General features: G+C 39.0%; 1 protein-coding gene across 1 annotated transcript; it reads left to right on the forward strand.

Annotated features, from left to right (window-relative positions):
* The first annotated feature begins 1,064 nt into the window (after positions 1-1,064).
* LOC131938781 (uncharacterized) lies at positions 1,065-7,202 on the forward strand. The gene is made up of 2 exons (XM_059296960.1): positions 1,065-1,074; positions 6,187-7,202. The coding sequence occupies exons 1-2, from the start codon at positions 1,065-1,067 to the stop codon at positions 7,200-7,202; spliced, it is 1,026 nt and encodes a 341-aa protein (XP_059152943.1).
* Positions 7,203-21,551: the final 14,349 nt, after the last annotated feature.

Raw genomic sequence — 21,551 nt, forward strand, 5'->3', positions numbered from 1 at the left:
ACTATTTTTCCCATTTAATTGTAGTGAACAAGTTTCTGTTTAGTTCATGTGAACAAGGTTCTGATATATTTAAGAGAATAACTTTCTCCAAAATTCCTTGTCGGGTGAAAGTGTTGACCAACAACAGGTTCCTGAACTTAAAAGCCAAGTCGTGTTAAGAAAACGATCCTAAGGGGCTTAACACCAACATAATGGAAGGATCAGTCGTGAAGCTCCACCCCAATCACTTAACAGGCCAATGAACAACCACGAATCATTTGAAAAGGCCATTGAAAAGCCAGTATTAATAACTTGACAAGCGGTATAGTGATAGCGTCATAACAGTGTGTGTGGGCAGGGGGGGGGGGGGTTATAACGTCATAACAGTGTGTGTGGGGCGGGGTGGGGGATAGCGTCATAACAGTGTGTGTGGGGCGGGGTGGGGGGTATAGCGTCATAACAGTGTGTGTGGGGCGGGGTGGGGGATAGCGTCATAACAGTGTGTGTGGGGCGGGGTGGGGGTATAGCGTCATAACAGTGTGTGTGGGGCGGGGTGGGGGATAGCGTCATAACAGTGTGTGTGGGGCGGGGTGGGGGTATAGCGTCATAACAGTGTGTGTGGGGCGGGGGGGGGGGTACTTCCTCAACGTCCCTCTCAGTCATACACATCCATATACACATACGCACACACACACACGCACACACTTACATACACACAAACGCACTTTCTAAATGACAATTCACTCATCATCAGACACATTTTGTACCCCGCCCCCTCTCTTTCCTTTTCTCTCTCCTACGCTATAACTCTCTGGCTAATCAATTTACTCCCTCTCTTTCTCTCTCTCTTTCAGTCTCTAAATACTAATTCACTCACGATCTCACTCAACAATCAAATCACTCACTCGTTATCTTCACGTTACTCACGTACAGCCCCCTCCCCCACCCCCCCCCCCCCCCCCCACCCCACCCACCAAGGCCACTTTAAGCCGAGTGCCGGCCGTGACAGTCTGACACTGAGTGCCGGCCTGGCCGGACCACACCGGCTAATGTGGACGCAGCAGTCGACCAGCTGGAGCCGGACCATGGTAATTGGTAATTACTCGCCGAGACCGGTGTCGAGTGCTCTAATGTAATCAAGGTATCGATTCCAGACGCCCCGGCTTACTCTAGCATTTTACACACTTTTAGCTCCGCGTAGCTCGGAGCTTGAGCTAACGTCCTATAGAATAGAGCCATTACTTACGGATTAAGCTGGTTGTCCAGTCAACACATTTAAACAAGCAAGTCAAGTCTCCAAATTGACATCAAATCACTTGAACATTTTGGCGGAAAACTGGTTAGTGGTCACTGAACAAAGTTGAGTCTTTACGTAGGTCACTTAACAAAGTTTACTGTTAATGTTGGTTATTGAACAAAAGTTTACTGTTAATGTTGGTTATTGAACAAAGTTTACTGTTAATGTTGGTTATTGAACAAAAGTTTACTGTTAATGTTGGTTATTGAACAAAAGTTTACTGTTAATGTTGGTTATTAAACAAAAGTTTACTGTTAATGTTGGTTATTGAACAAAAGTTTACTGTTAACGTTGGTTATTGAACAAAAGTTTACTGTTAATGTTGGTTATTGAACAAAAGTTTACTGTTAATGTTGGTTATTGAACAAAGTTTACTGTTAATGTTGGTTATTGAACAAAAGTTTACTGTTAATGTTGGTTATTGAACAAAAGTTTACTGTTAATGTTGGTTATTAAACAAAAGTTTACTGTTAATGTTGGTTATTGAACAAAAGTTTACTGTTAATGTTGGTTATTAAACAAAAGTTTACTGTTAATGTTGGTTATTGAACAAAAGTTTACTGTTAATGTTGGTTATTGAACAAAAGTTTACTGTTAATGTTGGTTATTAAACAAAAGTTTACTGTTAATGTTGGTTATTGAACAAAAGTTTACTGTTAATGTTGGTTATTGAACAAAAGTTTACTGTTAATGTTGGTTATTGAACAAAAGTTTACTGTTAATGTTGGTTATTGAACAAAAGTTTACTGTTAATGTTGGTTATTGAACAAAAGTTTACTGTTAACGTTGGTTATTGAACAAAAGTTTACTGTTAACGTTGGTTATTGAACAAAAGTTTACTGTTAATGTTGGTTATTAAACAAAAGTTTACTGTTAATGTTGGTTATTGAACAAAAGTTTACTGTTAATGTTGGTTATTAAACAAAAGTTTACTGTTAATGTTGGTTATTGAACAAAAGTTTACTGTTAATGTTGGTTATTGAACAAAAGTTTACTGTTAATGTTGGTTATTAAACAAAAGTTTACTGTTAATGTTGGTTATTGAACAAAAGTTTACTGTTAACGTTGGTTATTGAACAAAAGTTTACTGTTAATGTTGGTTATTGAACAAAAGTTTACTGTTAATGTTGGTTATTGAACAAAAGTTTACTGTTAACGTTGGTTATTGAACAAAAGTTTACTGTTAACGTTGGTTATTGAACAAAAGTTTACTGTTAATGTTGGTTATTAAACAAAAGTTTACTGTTAATGTTGGTTATTGAACAAAAGTTTACTGTTAATGTTGGTTATTAAACAAAAGTTTACTGTTAATGTTGGTTATTGAACAAAAGTTTACTGTTAATGTTGGTTATTGAACAAAAGTTTACTGTTAATGTTGGTTATTAAACAAAAGTTTACTGTTAATGTTGGTTATTGAACAAAAGTTTACTGTTAATGTTGGTTATTGAACAAAAGTTTACTGTTAATGTTGGTTATTGAACAAAAGTTTACTGTTAATGTTGGTTATTGAACAAAAGTTTACTGTTAATGTTGGTTATTGAACAAAAGTTTACTGTTAACGTTGGTTATTGAACAAAAGTTTACTGTTAACGTTGGTTATTGAACAAAAGTTTACTGTTAACGTTGGTTATTGAACAAAAGTTTACTGTTAACGTTGGTTATTGAACAAAAGTTTACTGTTAACGTTGGTTATTGAACAAAAGTTTACATTGGTCACTGAATAACGTTTACTGTCCTGCTTATAGCGGCCATTTTGTTTTACTTCCTGACGTCAGTGCATGAATGTCAGAACCCGAGATGTTTAAAAAATAGGTTTAAAGAATAATTCCGTCCTGTTCGTTTTAATTTGCCCCAATCAAGAGTTCGGTAACATTTGGCTCTTTAAAAAAAAATCGGCTTTTGCGTTTGGAGCTAATTCGTGTTAAGAAGGGTAAGACGTGCATCTAAATTTTTTATTGAATGTTATTGTTTTATATTTTAGTTTTTAACACGTCAAGAAGTAATTTAAAAAAGATCTCTGTAATACTCCTACTCATCTATCATTCCAAAATTTTCCATGACACAAAATTGACCCCTGGCGATGAGGGTGCGCTGTCCTTGATTTATCCGCCATTCCGGTTGGTGGGGGGGGGAGAGGGGGGGCGATGGATGAGAGTTGTGTATCTCTTTCTACCATTCAGATGGCGCATTTTAAAACCTGAGAAACCTCAGGACTGTTCTAATGTTAATTTACTCGAGGGCTGATCAACTTGAGACTGTCTTAATTAATATTAATACTTTATTTTTTTCCTAATCACTTCTTTTTTATAGTTAGGTTAGAGTTCCCAGTCTATGTCTTAGCTTTGCTTGAAATATTTCTTTTAACTCGGTGTCGTCAGTGTATTTTTAAAAATAAAATCTGAATGTATTCCTATTTTTCCATATAGCCGTTGTATAAACAGCCGTTGCTACTAGTCTGTTTTCGTCTTCTGTTCTTTGTCTAGTCGTGTTAATTAAATTAAGTGTGATTACTTTATTTGTTGTGGCTGTTTGATTGGTGGTTTTTAATATTTTTACAAATGTTTGCTTTGCTTTCTGTACTAATATACAATCTAAATAAATGTGTTTCTTAGTTCCTTTTAAATTTTGTTTACAAGTTTGACATGTTATTTTAACATTTTGATTTGACTTTGTATTTCGTGAACTGGAGTTGCATTAAAAATCAGTCTGTATGTTACTTCCCTTTCTTTTGGTGTAATGCGTTTATTATGTAGGTTTCTAAATGTATCTTTAATGTCTATTATATTGTGTTCCCTAGTCCAACTAATTCTCGTGTACAAGGGTGTCGCTTGTTGTTTGATTAGGATATCGTATATTTTTTTTGTGTCTTCCCCAATAATGCTTTTGTTTCATTGGAATGTTGCTAGCGTTTCTTTATAAAAAAGCTGCCTATGTTATTTCCCCCATAGTGTGGTGTTATGATGTTTAATTTTAGAATGCTCTTTATTTTCAACACAATGTAGTATTGTGCTAATGGATGATAATGTGGTTCTATCCTCATTCTTTTCAGATGTTTTAATCGGAAGGTGTTTATTTTAGTATGAATGTCATGTAGCCCTATACCTCCATTTAGTTTGTTCTGTATTAAAATTTTGTGGCTAATGTTTCTAATAGGGTTTTTAAAAATGAATTCTCTAATGTGCTTGGTAGTTTGATTAATAAACGAGTTGGGTATGATAGAGTTTGTCTCTACGAAGATTAATTTTGGACCAATTTTTTTTTAAATAACTTTATTTTCAATAGAAATAATTGCATCAACATAATATACAAATGTGTGTGTGCTTAATATTTAACATAGTTCAAACATTGACAAAAATTATCATTACATGATCAAAATGGTGAACATTGCTAAAAAAGATCAACAATTCAAATGAAAATAATTAGAAATAAGGAAATAAAAGCATGTATTTTTTTCACCATAATAGTAATAGTCTTAAATGTTTTTACAGTTCTTAAATCATCTAAAAAGTCTCACAAATCCTAAGAAATTGTCTACAGCACCGCATGATAATGCGCCTGCTCTGACCTTATTTAAAAGCCTCTATAATCGTGATATTGGTGTGTGTTTCTACATTTTACATTTTCTAAAATCAGTGATTTCGTAATTTTATTCCAAATATTAACTTCCTTTACCTGCAACATAAATACAAACGAGAAAAAAAAACAATATTCCACCCACAAACTAATTTCCCTGGTGATTTAGTACCTCATGATTTATAATTGTAAAAACTTTTCAATTGCCTCCAGTTATCTCCCTGCCCGCCCTCCCACCTTTATCTCCCCTGAATCGGTCACGATTACCACACAGCTGTACCGCCATTCAGGCTGGATATTTTCCCCTCCATTACAGCCCCGACCTTGACATTGTTTGGACGCAAGAACCGACTCACCACGTGACCTACACGACTTTATTAGCCAGAAGATGAGATCCTGGCTTCGGTATGTCGACCCGGCCCCTTCGTATTTTGTCCCGACCTCCCGGTATTTTTTCCCGACCCCCTGAGCTAATCTAGTCAGCCAGTGTTGGGAGACAGGCTCATAATATTAAACCTCCTCGCTACGTCCTCTAATTCTATTTTTATAAGCAGGGATTCCCAAAACGACGTCATAAATTATTTTTAGCATAAAAACTCAATTATATTTTTGTTGGTTTAATCTGCAACTTATTTTTTTTTTTTTTTTTTGCACCGGGTAATCTTGTTTTTTTTTTATTATCCTGCCCGTGGCTGTTTCATGCTAACTAGCTGGTACCACACTGGCTGTTTCATGCTAACTAGCTGGTACCACAATTTTTTCTAGTCGATTTTGCTGTATGTCCGGGCTATATGTACAACGGACCTCACATAACAACAGACTCGTTCAGCCTCTAAATGAAAACAAGGTCAATTTTTTAAACCCCGAAATAAACCAGTACAAAGTTGTCAAATTGCAATTAAGTATCTCGCCTTCATAAGTTGATGCTAGATCAACTCCGTGACAAATTTGTGACAAGCTGTTGTCAAATGAACCCGGGGAAGAATTGGTGATAGACTTGAAACATCGAATGTGTAACTCTCCTTTATTTGACTTCACCACCGGACTTAATGACAATTTAATGAGAACTCGTATCACTCCCAGCACTCGATTTCTCTCGGCCACAAAACAATTGAGCCCCCTACTTCCTCACCCCCCTCACAAAACAATTGAACCCCCACCCTCCCCCAAATATCTCGACACCCAAATGAAACCCAACAAGTCATCTAAATAAATTCAAAGCACGCACCCAGCCAAATGTTTCGTTTAGCTTTTAGCAACTATTTTTTTTTATCAAACAGAACAAACTTGATAGTGCTGCTAGATATTGGGACTAAAATTGTGTTACTTTACACCAGACTTTATTCCAGACTTTACACCAGACTTTATTCCAGACTTTACACCAGACTTTATTCCAGACTTTACACCAGACTTTATTCCAGACTTTATTCCAGACTTTACACCAGACTTTATTCCAGACTTTACACAAGACGTTACACCATACTTAAACCCAGACTTTAAACCAGACTTTACCCCAGACTTTACACCAGACTTTAAACCAGACTTTACACCAGACTTTAAACCAGACTTTACACCAGACTTTACACCAGACTTTACACCAGACTTTACCCCAGACTTAACACCAGACTTTATTCCAGACTTTACACCAGACTCTATTCCAGACTTAACACCAGACTTTACACCAGACTTTACACCAGACTTTACCCCAGACTTTACCCCAGACTTTATTCCAGACTTTACCCCAGACTTTACACCAGACTTTATTCCAGACTTTACACCAGACTTTACACCAGACTCTATTCCAGACTTTACACCAGAATTTACACCAGACTTTACCCCAGACTTTACACCAGACTTTACCCCAGACTTTACCCCAGACTTTACACCAGACTTTATTCCAGACTTTACCCCAGACTTTACACCAGAATTTACACCAGACTTTACCCCAGACTTTACACCAGACGTTACACCAGACTTTACACCAAACTTTACACCACACTTTACATCAGATTTTACACCAGACTTTAGACCAGACTTTACACCAGACTTTACACCAAACTTTACACCACACTTTACATCAGATTTTACACCAGACTTTACACCAGACTTTACACCAGACTTTACACCAGACTTCACACCAGACTTTACACCAGACTTTACACCAGACTTAAACCCAGACTTAAACCCAGACTTAAACCCAGACTTTACATCAGACTTTACACCAGACTTTACACCAGACTTTACACCAGACTTTATACCAGACTTTACACCAAACTTTACACCAGACTTTACACCAAACTTTACACCAGACTTTTCACTGTACCCTAATCTTAGTGTTACTTTTAGAAGGTAATCGTGGAGAAATTTCCTTTATCATGAATGAAAATACAAGTTGCAAGTCAACAGCTAGTTCCCTGATAGTTTTAATCAACTGATTTCATAGCCAATTCATCAATCGACAAGGATGTTTTCCGATTTTTTGGATTAAATTTATTAATTGAAACCCTTTTTAGTAGTTTTAATTAAGTCAATTTTTAATGTTAATATATAGTGACGTTGTTGTACTGCATTGTCGGCATAGAAATTATTTTTTTTTAAAGGGCAAGGGTAAACTGGACCGGTGCTAATACTAACACCGTTTTAACATCCACACTGTGAATCATCAATTTTTTAACATACACACAGTGAAACATCAACTTTTTTACATCCACATTGTGAAACATCAACTTTTTAACATCCACACCGTGAAACAAAAAAATTTTAACATCCACATTGTGAAACATCAACTTTTTAACATCCAAATTGCGAAACATCAACTTTTTAACATCCGCATTGTGAAACATCAACTTTTTAACATCCACACACTATAAAACCTAAACTTGTTAACACCTTTACGCTGCTAATTAAATTATTTTACGCCGTTAATTCATGATCAGAAGATTAAGCTAATACACATGATCAGAAACCACGAAAAAACCAAGACATTTTCAGACTCAAATTGTGATCATTATATTTCCATATAAGCCACATTATCGGGAGCTTATAATCCATAGCCGAGTTTCGTCTGGCGGTAATTATCCCCCCTGGAGAACACAAATGATACCGAACATCAGATCCCAGCGATCACAAGTCCCACCCAGGGGCAGATCACAACCAAAACATCAATACAGGCTTCGCTCCCCTTGTCTTTACCCGTTAGTTTCCTGTGATTTTATCTCCGCGCGTACCACACACCATTTCCTCGCGTCTGATCATTACTGTTCCACTAGCACACTAACAAAGGCAATAGGTATCATTAAGTCAATTACGTCGAAGAAAAAGACGAAGAAGAAGAAGACAAGCATACAATTAGGACCCAGGGGACGACCCACGGGACGACGTGTGGTTGAGCTAGGTACTGTAGAACAGAGACTATCAGTTGTTGTTTGTTCTACCTTCATTACTAGTGCTAATCAATGTGTCAAGAGTTCTAAGCAGATTTTTAAGTACTCTCTGAAACTTTCTAGTCAAAGTTTCCTTATAATTGTGAAACCAACAGCACACTCGCAGTTGACATGTATTGACATTCCTCAATCATTGTTGGCTAAAGTTCAGTAAAATATTTCCTCAATCATTGTTGGCTGAAGTTCAGTAAAATATTTCTTCAATCATTGTTGGCTAAAGTTCAGTAAAATATTTCCTCAATCATTGTTGGCTGAAGTTCAGTAAAATATTTCTTCAATCATTGTTGGCTAAAGTTCAGTAAAATATTTCCTCAATCATTGTTGGCTAAAGTTCAGTAAAATATTTCTTCAATCATTGTTGGCTAAAGTTCAGTAAAATATTTCCTCAATCATTGTTGGCTAAAGTTCAGTAAAATATTTCCTCAATCATTGTTGGCTAAAGTTCAGTAAAATATTTCCTCAATCATTGTTGGCTAAAGTTCAGTAAAATATTTCTTCAATCATTGTTGGCTAAAGTTCAGTAAAATATTTCTTCAAACATTGTTGGCTAAGTTCGCTAAAATTCAAATAATTCCCTAAAAATAGTTCTTGCCCTGCGGTTTAGCAAAGTGTCTCTCGGATCCTCATTTTAGAAAACCAGATTTAAAATGGCCAACTGTCACACATTGTCACATCACAAATTGTCACACAATAAAATAATAATTGTCACATAAAGTGGTCATCCACTGAACACGCTGACAAATAACAAATTGTAAAATACATTTTCATGTTACGAATTGTAAGGTAACAAACAGCTACAATAAAAAAAAAGTGTCAATGTACAAATTGTCACATAACATTGTCACATGGCTTAATGCCTCATTACTAACTGCCATACAGTAAATCGCCTTATAAATAATAGTCATATAACAAATAGTCAATGAACAAATTGTCACAAAAATTTTTATCACACGCATTTTTATATGCCGCAACAGATTTTCACATAACAAAAACATCACATGACAAATTATCACATGACAAATTATCACATGACAAATTATCACAAGACAAATTATCACAAGACAAATTATCACATGACAAATTATCACATGACAAATTATCACAAGACAAATTATCACAAGACACATAATTATCACAAAACAAATTATCACATGACAAATTATCACATGACAAATTATCACATAGCAATTATCACATTGCAAGACATCACATGCCAAATTGTCAAATAATTTGTCACGCTGCAAGCATTGACTGACACACTAACAAGCAGACACATAATTACACGTTTGTAGGCCGATATTTTAATTACACTCATCAATTACAGCCGACATACAAGCGCCTTGCCGGATGATCGAATATAAAGTTGTTTAAAAATATTTTAATTGATTTTGTTCCTGTTTAAAAAAAAAATAATTTAAATATTTTTTATGACCTCAGCCATGGCGCTGGGAAAACAATTAAAAATAAAAAAAATCAATGTTCACCTCAAGATAAACACAGAGTGTGACAGTGACAGTTGGCCGGTGTTTAACACATTTGACAGTTGGCCGATGTTTAACACATTTGACAGTTGGCCGATGTTTAACACATTTGACAGTAGGCCGATGTTTAACACATTTGACAGTAGGCCGATGTTTAACACATTTGACAGTAGGCCGATGTTTAACACATTTGACAGTAGGCCGATGTTTAACACATTTGACAGTAGGCCGATGTTTAACACATTTGACATTTGGCCGATGTTTAACACATTTGACACTGGGCCGATGTTTAACACATTTAACAGTAGGCCGATGTTTAACACATTTGACATTTGGCCGATGTTAAAACATTTGACAGTAGGCCGATGTTTAACACATTTGACAGTAGGCCGATGTTTAACACATTTGACACTGGGCCGATGTTAAAACATTTGACATTTGGCCATGTTTAAAACATTTGAAAGCTGGCCGATGATTAGGCCATGTCACAATAAGTCGATGTAAACACATTTGACATTTGGCCGATGTTAAAACATTTGACACTAGGCCATGTCACAATAAGTCGATGTTTAACACATTTGACATTTGGCCGATGTTAAAACATTTGACACTAGGCCATGTCACAATAAGTCGATGTTTAACACATTTGACATGGGGCCGATACTGACAACGTCTACACACATCGTAAAGGACGACGATAAGAATATCAACGACTAGAACGTCTGAGATTGTAAACAAACAAGTAAATTTAAAACGAGTGTAAAGAATATCTGTATGGAAGTCTGGATATCAGCCGCAACACTTAAAGTAAACAGAACATTACCAAAGGTAAACAAACAAATAAAAAAGTAAACAACTACTCAGCAGTAAACTAATAAAAAACATACCTTTATAAAAAACATACCTTTATAAAAAACATACCTTTGACACCAAAAGTTAACATTACATTTAAGATCTCCAACGCAGTTTAAGATTAAGACTACTTTTATAATTTGGGTAATCTATCGTTTTAGGTACGTAAAATCGCCCGCGACTAGTTATGTGAAAAACAGGTGACTCCTTACATTTTAATAATTATTTCACATTTTGAGGAGGATTTATGTTTTGAAAAATACAAAAATGTTTCCTTGTTTCATTTATGTACCTGTTTCTAAACAATTGAATTAAAACTTTTCAGTAATAAATGAACACCAGCGATGTTTCCAACAGATGCAACCATGCTCATTTACTATAGCAGCCATCTTGTTAAAGTTTTATTTTTATAGACTTATAGCGCGAGATTCAGGCGGAAGTCACTCTATTTTACAAATGGCTGCTGTTTATAATATATAGCAAATCTTGCTTGCAGATACTGCTGTTTAAAGTTAATTTCGGGCCTATATTGATATATTTAGCCATTGATTTAGGTTTATTATTCATTTATCTATAATATTTGACACAAACATATCACAATATACTTCTATTACAGCCTTGACAATGATGAGGTAACGTTTTCGTACATTAATAGCCGCGGGCGATTTTACGTACCCAAAACGATAGATTACCATAATTTGACATGAGTTAGGATTAACAAAACATTTAAAATGCGTTCATCAGCTACCGGTAACAACACGCTTTAAATATGTTCATCAGCTACCGGTAACAACACACTTTAAATGTGTTCATCAGCTACCGCTAACAACACACTTTAAATGTGTTCATCTCTTATGATTAACAACACTTTAAATTGGAGAAGACGTTAAGTACTACACGTGTGGCTAATGATTACCGATAGACAAAATGTAATAATGAAAAAAAAATGTTTTAATTATCAACAAATATCTTTATGATGTCATCAACTTTAATGTGAATCTAAAAAAAAAAGTTTTTAAATCTAAAATAATGTGTGTGGATTATTCAGTTGGTGGCAGATCTCAAATGTATCTAGGTCTAAAATAGTTTTTTTGACTAAGTCTAAAATATATGTGGGACTAAGTCTTAAAAAATTTGGACGCGAATGTCTACTCTTTTCGTAATGATAAACTTTCTTGAAAACTTTTTCAGAAAGTAAGGTTGTAAGGAAATTCAATTTTCTAATGTAACTGCCAAGTTTCGAAATGTCAACATACCCATGTCTGAAAAAAAATGTCGGCCGATTTCTTCCAATAGGACTTCCGGTTCAGGCAAGAGCTTTCTGAAATTTTAATTACGTCACGTTAATTACGTCATGTTTTCTGGCATATTAACGAATTAATTATTTTTCTGGGCATGTAACGATTTTTTTTTCTCCGTCGAGTTAATGGGAGCTGGGGACTGCGTGGTGGGTTGGTTGTGGGAGGGGGAGGGGAGGGGGAGGGGAGGGGGAGATTTATACATCATCTGTACGGCGATGGTGTGTGTGGGTGTGTTGTGTGTGTGGGGGTGGTGTGTGTGTGTGGGCGTGATGTGTGTGGGCACGGTGTTTTTTTAAATTGTACAGAGAAAAAAAGTATGTGTCGCTTCGACGTTTAGCTGTTTACAGTATCTAATCGTAATCAAACATCTTGTGATAATCATCGCGTGATAATCAAACATCTTGTGATCAAACATCTTTTCTTAGACATCAAAGAAGCTGATGATAAACACACAACCCACAATGGACGATTACCACAAAAGCCGCTTCCCTTGAGTGCTATATGCCATTTAAACTAAATGGTCCATTGTCCCAAATATTACAGAATGCCTAATTAAAACATTTATTTAGGTGTACATTAAAATTATTTGTTATTTAGAATCTCACTTTTTTCTGCCTTCTTGATTATATTATTCATTAAAGCATTACGTGTCAACATGTCATACGTCATACAGGCCGTTGACTCCGACTTCAACCGGCTTTTCTTCCCTGATTAGCTTCCATAGCGTCAGTCCACCAATTAACAAACTGCAAGATGGCCGTTATTCCTCACCTAGATAGATCCGAACTCTGGTCTTTCGGGGCTAGCAACAATACACTCTCCGGTCCCACCACGCCGTTCCTCGTTGTTTGTACAAGTAGGACTGGTCTCTCTCTCTCTCTCTCTCTCTCTCTCTCTCTCTCTCTCTCTCTCTATATATATATATATATATATATATATATATATATATATATATATATATATATATATATATATATATAGGCCTATATATATATATATATATATATATATAGGCCTATATATATATATATATATATATATATATATATATATATATATATATATATATATATATATATATATATATATATATATATATATATATGGTGACAGGACAAATGATCTCAGGACAAATGATCTCAGACAAAATATCTCAGACAAAATATCTCACGGACAAATGATCTCAAGACAAATGATCTTAGGACAAATGATCTCAAGGACAAATGATCTCACGGACAAAAGATACCAGGACAAAATATATCAAGACAAATGATACCATGGACAATTGATCTCAGACAAAATATCTCAGACAAAATATCTCACACCTAAATTTTAATAGTGTTTTGGATGATTTTAATTGATCTGATTTTTTTTATTGACTGTCTTATGGTTTTGTTTACTATGTTTAATATTGTTTATCGGCCTATATAATAATTGTAAGAAATGTTTGCCGTATAAATTTGTCATATTGCACTAAACATTTTAAGGTTAGTATTAGGAATATAGTATACCAAGATTAAAGAAATAATTTCGATACACGGCGTAGGCTGGTAGGCTGGCTTGCCAAACATGAGACAATTCTACCACGTCAGGTGGACGAAACTAGATCAAAGATGATGGAATAACAAAAAAGACACCTTCGTATCACGGTGGCCGCGCGCTTTGATGGCAGAGACATGCCTTAAGGGAAAGACATCCGCCCTCCATGGACAATACGACTAGCATATACAGTCCATTGTTATGCGTCGGTCACACCTTAGTGATCAGGTGAAAAATGCTTATTTGAACGACATCGGTCATCGCGGAGCTAAGTATGTCGTAGTGTGCATCAAACAAAGCAGTATTAATGGTGATTGTTTTGCTATGGTCTCTTTCGTTACCTCGCAGAAAGGTATTAGGACATTAGTTTCTGGTGAATTTATGTTTGCCAAAAGAGATTTGGAAATGTGAAATTAGGACATGTCGAGCAAGAGTTCACACAATAGATGATCACATAGTATTGGAGAGGTGTGATCATAACGATGTAGGCCTACCTACGAGAAAAGAAACTTACATGTTATGTTTGTGTTAATGATGTAATAAAAACAATAGTTTAACGTTACGAACCTTCAGACCCATTCACATTTTTGAAAGATATTTCGCGTGATATGAACATTACTGTTGTATAGCTACCGTTACTTTATTTGTTTTATACATTATTATTTATTATACCTTTCAGGCTAAAAGAGTAACTTTGTTTTAATGTTTACTTTTTAAATCGAATGCTACTAAAATTGTTTAATACACCTTTTGATGGTTTGTTAGGTTTCACTAATTCATTTTATTCACAATTATTATACGTAAAAAGTAAACAAAACCATATTAACAGTCAATAAAAAAACGTTCAACTAAAATCATCGTAAATACTGTTAAAATTTTGTTGTGAGATATTTTGTCTGAAATATTTTGTCTGAGATCATTTGTCCATGATATCATTTGTCCTGATATATTTTGTCCTGGTATCTTTTGTCAGTGAGATCATTTGTCCTTGAGATCATTTGTCCTGAGATCATTTGTCCTGACATCATTTGTCCGTGAGATCATTTGTCTGAGATATTTTGTCTGAGATCATTTGTCCTGAGATCATTTGTCATGGAACCATATATATATATATATATATATATATATATATATATATATATATATATATATATATATATATATATATATATATATATATATATATATATATATATATATATATATATATATATATATATATATATATATATATATATATATATATATATATATGTGTGTGTGTGTGTGTGTGTGTGTGTGTGCGTGCGTGCGTGCGTGCGTGCGTGTGTGTGTGTGTGTGTGTGTGTGTGTGTGTGTGTGTGTGCGTGTGTGTGTGTTAAAAGGGCCTATGATTTAGCTTTCAGGAAAGTTTGACATTCTTACAATGTGAGATCCATTCTTAGTTCGGGCAAGTGTACTATCAACAATCGTAGCACCCAGCTTTCCTCCAATAATAAACTCCGCTGAGAATATTTTTAAATCCGTAATTCGGATAAACTGAGACAGCGTTTAGCTGAAGAACTAGGGCAAATCTAATACAGGCGGAGACAATCTCAGGCTGGCTAAATCACTCTAATTACATTTCATCAAACCAATAGTCGGACGACGTAATGAGCGCCACTTAATGTCTTTAGACTTTATAGCTCGGGAAATTTATGGCCCAGCGTTGTACGGGAGAGTAGCTTGTTGCAGATATAGGACTTCCTCCCACACATTCCACACATTCCACACATCCCACACATCCCACACAACTACAGGCCTCCCTCCCACACATCCCACACATCCCACACATCCCACACATCCCACACTTATAGACCTCCCTCCCACACATCCCACACAACTATAGGCCTCCCTCCCACACATCCCACACAACTACAAGCCTCCCTCCCTCCCACACATCCCACACAACTACAAGCCTCTCTCCCTCCCACACATCCCACACAACTACAAGCCTCCCTCCCTCCCACACATCCCACACAACTACAAGCCTCTCTCCCTCCCACACATCCCACACAACTATAGGCCTCCCTCCCACACATCCCACACAACTATAGGCCTTCCTCCCACTCATCCCACACAACTACAAGCCTCCCTCCCACACATCCCACACAACTATAAGCCTTCCTCCCACACATCCCACACAACTACAAGCCTCCCTCCCACACATCCCACACATCCCACACAACTATAGGCCTCCCTCCCACACATCCCACACAACTACAAGCCTCCCTCCCACACATCCCACTCATTCCACACAACTACAGGCCTCCCTCCCACACATCCCACACATCCCACACAACTACAGGCCTCCCTCCCACACATCCCACACATCCCACACATCCCACACATCCCACACAACTATAGGCCTCCCTCCCACACATCCCACACAACTATAGGCCTCCCTCCCACACATCCCACACAACTATAGGCCTCCCTCCCACACATCCCACACATCCCACACATCCCACACAACTACAAGCCTCCCTCCCACACATCCCACTCATTCCACACAACTATAGGCCTCCCTCCCACACATCCCACACAACTATAGGCCTCCCTCCCACACATCCCACTCATTCCACACAACTATAGGCCTCCCTCCCTCCCACACATCCCACACATCTATAGGCCTCCCTCCCTCCCACACATCCCACACAACTATAGGCCTCCCTCCCACACATCCCACACAACTACAGGCCTCCCTCCCTCCCACACATCCCACACAACTATAGGCCTCCCTCCCACACATCCCACACAACTATAGGCCTCCCTCCCACACACCCCACACAACTATAGGCCTCCCTCCCACACACCCCACACAACTATAGGCCTCCCTCCCACACATCCCACACAACTACAGGCCTCCCTCCCTCCCACACATCCCACACAACTATAGGCCTCCCTCCCACACATCCCACACAACTACAAGCCTCCCTCCCACACATCCCACTCATTCCACACAACTATAGGCCTCCCTCCCACACATCCCACACAACTATAGGCCTCCCTCCCACACATCCCACACAACTACAAGCCTCCCTCCCACACATCCCACTCATTCCACACAACTATAGGCCTCCCTCCCTCCCACACATCCCACACAACTATAGGCCTCCCTCCCACACATCCCACTCATTCCACACAACTATAGGCCTCCCTCCCTCCCACACATCCCACACAACTACAAGCCTCCCTCCCACACATCCCACTCATTCCACACAACTATAGGCCTCCCTCCCTCCCACACATCCCACACAACTATAGGCCTCCCTCCCACACATCCCACTCATTCCACACAACTATAGGCCTCCCTCCCTCCCACACATCCCACACAACTATAGGCCTCCCTCCCACACATCCCACTCATTCCACACAACTATAGGCCTCCCTCCCACACATCCCACACAACTATAGGCCTCCCTCCCACACATCCCACACAACTATAGGCCTCCCTCCCACACATCCCACACAACTATAGGCCTCCCTCCCACACATCACACACAACTATAGGCCTCCCTCCCACACATCCCACACAACTACAAGCCTCCCTCCCTCCCACACATCCCACACAACTATAGGCCTCCCTCCCTCCCACACATCCCACACAACTATAGGCCTCCCTCCCACACATCCCACACAACTATAGGCCTCCCTCCCTCCCACACATCCCACACAACTATAGGCCTCCCTCCCTCCCACACATCCCACACAACTATAGGCCTCCCTCCCACACATCCCACACAACTATAAGCCTCCCTCCCACACATCCCACACAACTATAGGCCTCCCTCCCACACATCCCACACAATTTTACAGGAGCGAAGCTTGACAGAATGCCAAGTCTCCATTCAACCCCTTCCCCACCACCCCACCCCACGTTCCCCCACACAAACAATAATACATGAGAGTAGCGCCATGTCACACTCCCCACCCCACACTCCCGACCCCACACTCCCCACCCCACACTCCCCACCCCACACTCCCCACCCCACACTCCCGACCCCACACTCCCCACCCCACACTTCCCACCCCACACTCCCGCCGTCACCTAATTACACCTACCGTCACATGTAACACTAATGACGTCATCTCTCCCCAAAGCAACACATAACTGAGTCAGTAGATGACGACATTCCCCTCCCATCAAATGGATTGACTTAAGCCTAACTAGGCTACAGAAATCAAATCGTTTTTTATGTCGTACAAATCTTGCGGGCTTTTCTCTGGATATCCGTTGGAATCAATCCTAAAGTTAGACCAGCGAACACGTTAATCCTAACTAAAATCAATTTAGCCCGCGAACTCGCATTCATTCTAACATCAATTAATTTAGATCAGCAAACTCTCATTCATTCTAAAATCATTCAATTTTTAATCTAAGTGAAAACGACATCAAGAGGACATCAACATGTGAACTATCTACAGTTAGACCAAAAGACAAGAAGACATCAAGTCAACTTCTAGACCAGTGCAGTGGCGTAGCTAGGGGAGGGCGTGTGGGGCAGCGGCCCCGGGCGCCGACCCTAAGGGGGCGCCAAAGAGAGTTTTAAAAAATTAAAAAGCTCATTTTTAGCTGAAGTATTAAATTATACACAATCTTAGTTACGAAAAAAGAGCCTAGAAGGCTTTACACACTGATTTAACTGTTTTTGTGGTACCTAAATAGAAACTGTGGGAGATAGTAACTGGCAAGAAGCTTCACAAACTTTTCCAACTGGAGAGGGGGGAGGGGGGGAGAGGTCGCCTTTTCACAAACAGGAGCAACTACATATAGAAATAGAAGGTAGGCGACAGTTGAAAGTTCGCCCCGGGCGCCGGAATTGGTCGCTACGCCTCTGGACCAGTTGAAAAGAAGACATCAAGCCAACTTGACTTCTAGACTAAAATGACCCGGTATCTCACAGCCAACTTGGCTGATGCTATATTTACGACATAAATGTCACGTGACTTGACAATTGTGTTGTGTAGATGGCTCTTATCTCTAACTGTTTAGTACAAATCTGTTCAATAAGTAAAGCAAGGCTGGCCATTAAAAGCCTTTCATTAAAATAACCTTAATTGGCACAAAGTGTAAATCCTTTTAAATACATTACGAAATGTGTTGTGTCTGGTTGATTTAGCCGGCTAATGGCTATCTAATTGCTGCCTGGTGTAATTAAGTTGATGAAAACAAAAAGGTGACGGATATTTGTGAAGTCAGTCGGACAGTTCTTGCCACTCTCAGGATAATAAACAAGATCACATGATGCCCGCCACAACCAACCCCACCCCCGGCGAGAATACTGTTCGAATTTAATTAATTCAACTAATTAGGGCGTCCAGATATGTAATGACAGATTTGATTAATGATTAAAGATAATCACCAGAGTTCGTTAGCAGTGTGTGACGTCACTGCCTGCTTAACGCGTGGGATGATGTTTACCTAATTTGTCCACTGGTTTCTGTCGCAGTCGTAGCGGTGGTAGGACGGTGGACGTTTGACTGGACATTCATTGTGGTAACATACGAACAACCAAACCAATGACGAATAAACTCCCATTTCCGTTTTGTGAATGTATCAAGAAAAAACATCCTAAATACTTCAAATACAACAAGCCTTTACTTGTACATGTCCACAAAATAAACAAGGTTTTCTTTCCCTCAAATATTTAGAGTCTTGGTGTGTTGTCTCCCCCCCCCCCCCATAGAGCCGCGATATTAGCCTACATACGACCTTAACCTCCCTACCACATACACTCAGCAGACGACGCCTCCACCGTCAGAACTTGCTCATGCCGACGTCTGTCCTGATCTTCACACCTAGCCGTAGGCTTCTCTCAGCTTGTCTGGCTAGGGACTCGCCGACTACGTTTCGCCCGTCTGGCGCGGACTACTCGCCCGCTAGGCGTGTGCTAATCCCGGGGGATGAAGCATGTTAGTCGAGCTTTCATTTGGAGCCGCTGAGGGGAAATAGAGTTCTTGGTGCCAGAGCTGAGAGTTAGCGGGGATTAAAGCTGCAAATACGGACATGTGCTAGATGGGTGTAGGTCTGCGACAGTTCGGTCCGCGTTACACAGTAGAGGATTTGGGAATTAGGAGCAAATGCTTGTAGCAATCAGCAATGGTAATACATCTGTCATCTAATCGCAATGAAACTTTAGGAAGTTGTTGAGTATAGGTAGGCCGTGTGGGGTTTCTGTGGAAAAAGATATAATCCGGATGGGCGGTTGCGGTTCAGCACCCATAGTTCCCGGGCAGTTTACTTAGCACTTGGTAGCCGATGATTGGGCGGGGCGTCGTGTGTAAGAGGTCAGGGGTTACCATTTGATTCAATGGTAAAACTGCACAAGGTACATCCGCCGGCGGCTCAGAGCAATCCGGCAGAGGGCAATGTGGCACCCCGGATCCTCTGTGAACACTATAGCAACTGCGTTCGTTTTAAAGAGTGCCATACAATTTAGATACGGAGGGCTACTCTAATTATTGGCTAAAACAAACAAGACTCGATTTCGGGTGATCCAGACCACCACGGCTCCCATTTATGCACTACGGCACATACAGTAGTTTTAAAGAGCGCTCTACAAGAGGAACACGGTAGGCCGCGTCATTCGATGACTACACTAAACCAGGGGATGTCACCGCGTTCATATAGCACGTGTAATAACGTCGGGGTGGGAGAGTGAACGAACTCGCGCCCCTACATCTAAGATACAATATAGCGCCGGTGCTGTGTACAAGTAAAGAACTCTATTTTAGAAAACAAGCTCTCGTGTCTAAAAGTGGACTAGTGGTAACGCATTGATGAAATCCACGAAATTTTTTTTGTGTCAGCATTTCTTCCTAGACCTCAACAACACGCGGGACGGGTACGCTATTTAACCCATTGACGACAGAAAGCAAATATGACCTGACAATTATATGACAGGAGCAACTATGACACGGCCGTTGTGAGCAGGTCTGACCTGATGTGACCCTAGAACAGTACGGGTCACATACGGGTCACATCCCGTTCGGGTCACATCCTGGCACGCGATCAGGCATTAATTTTACGGCGTGAGTTAAAATTGTGGGCTAGTTTTTAACCTGTTAACAACGTTCCATTGTCATTAACCTTTTTATTTGACGCTCATGGCGGACCCTCACATTTAGCCGGAATTCTCGTCGACTCTCGTTCTTCCTTTAACATCTCGTTCATCGTAATGTTGACCTCGGATGAACTTTCACCTTTCACCAATAACACATCGGACAACAGCAAATCTACACGTCATCTGACTGACTAAATTAACGTTGGTGTCAAAAAAGTTTGCGTTATATCATTTAAGTTATATTATTAGCTCTCTGAGATAGGGTTTTATCGTTAGGGTAAGAGATTTCTGAAGCCCCTACGCCACTAACTCACATAGTAAAGATTCCATCTCCCCTCGATATCTCTCTCCCCTCCCCCACTTCCTCCCCTCACCATCTCCTCTCACCATCCCCCCCTCCCTCAGCTAGTACTCAGTTTCTTTCCATCATTGTATTTGTTGAAGAAGAGAAAATTTACGATTCAATTCTGAAATCTTTGACAATAATAAAAAAACATACGTATCTATTACACGTCCTCTTGATGTGAAGATATCACATTTGGTGCAGTAAAATGTCAACCGTGTGATGGCAACATCACGATGTATAATCCTACACAACACTAGGAAGATTTTTTTACCCGTTACTTTATAAAGCTCGAGTTCCCAGAATTTTTAATGATCAATTTTTATATCATGCTGCTGCTTGGCGAGAATTGTAAATTGTTCCACCCACCCACCCCCACACACACTCACACACAGATATATATATATATATATATATATATATATATATATATATATATATATATATATATATATATATATATATATATATATATATATATATATATATATATATATATATATACGCGACTTTTCCCCGAGTGTGTAGTTGTGTGACACACGGCCTTTCCCCGAGTGTGTAGTTGTGTGACACACGGGTTTAGCTCAAGTGTGTAGTTGGGGGTGTAGAGCAGAGAATGTACCATACATGAAAGCTCCTGTAAAGAAGTCTCTGACAT

This window comes from Physella acuta, unplaced genomic scaffold (genome assembly GCF_028476545.2).
Source record: "Physella acuta isolate Inbredline_101_S28 unplaced genomic scaffold, ASM2847654v3 ptg000017l, whole genome shotgun sequence".
In the NCBI taxonomy this organism is placed as follows: domain Eukaryota; kingdom Metazoa; phylum Mollusca; class Gastropoda; family Physidae; genus Physella; species Physella acuta.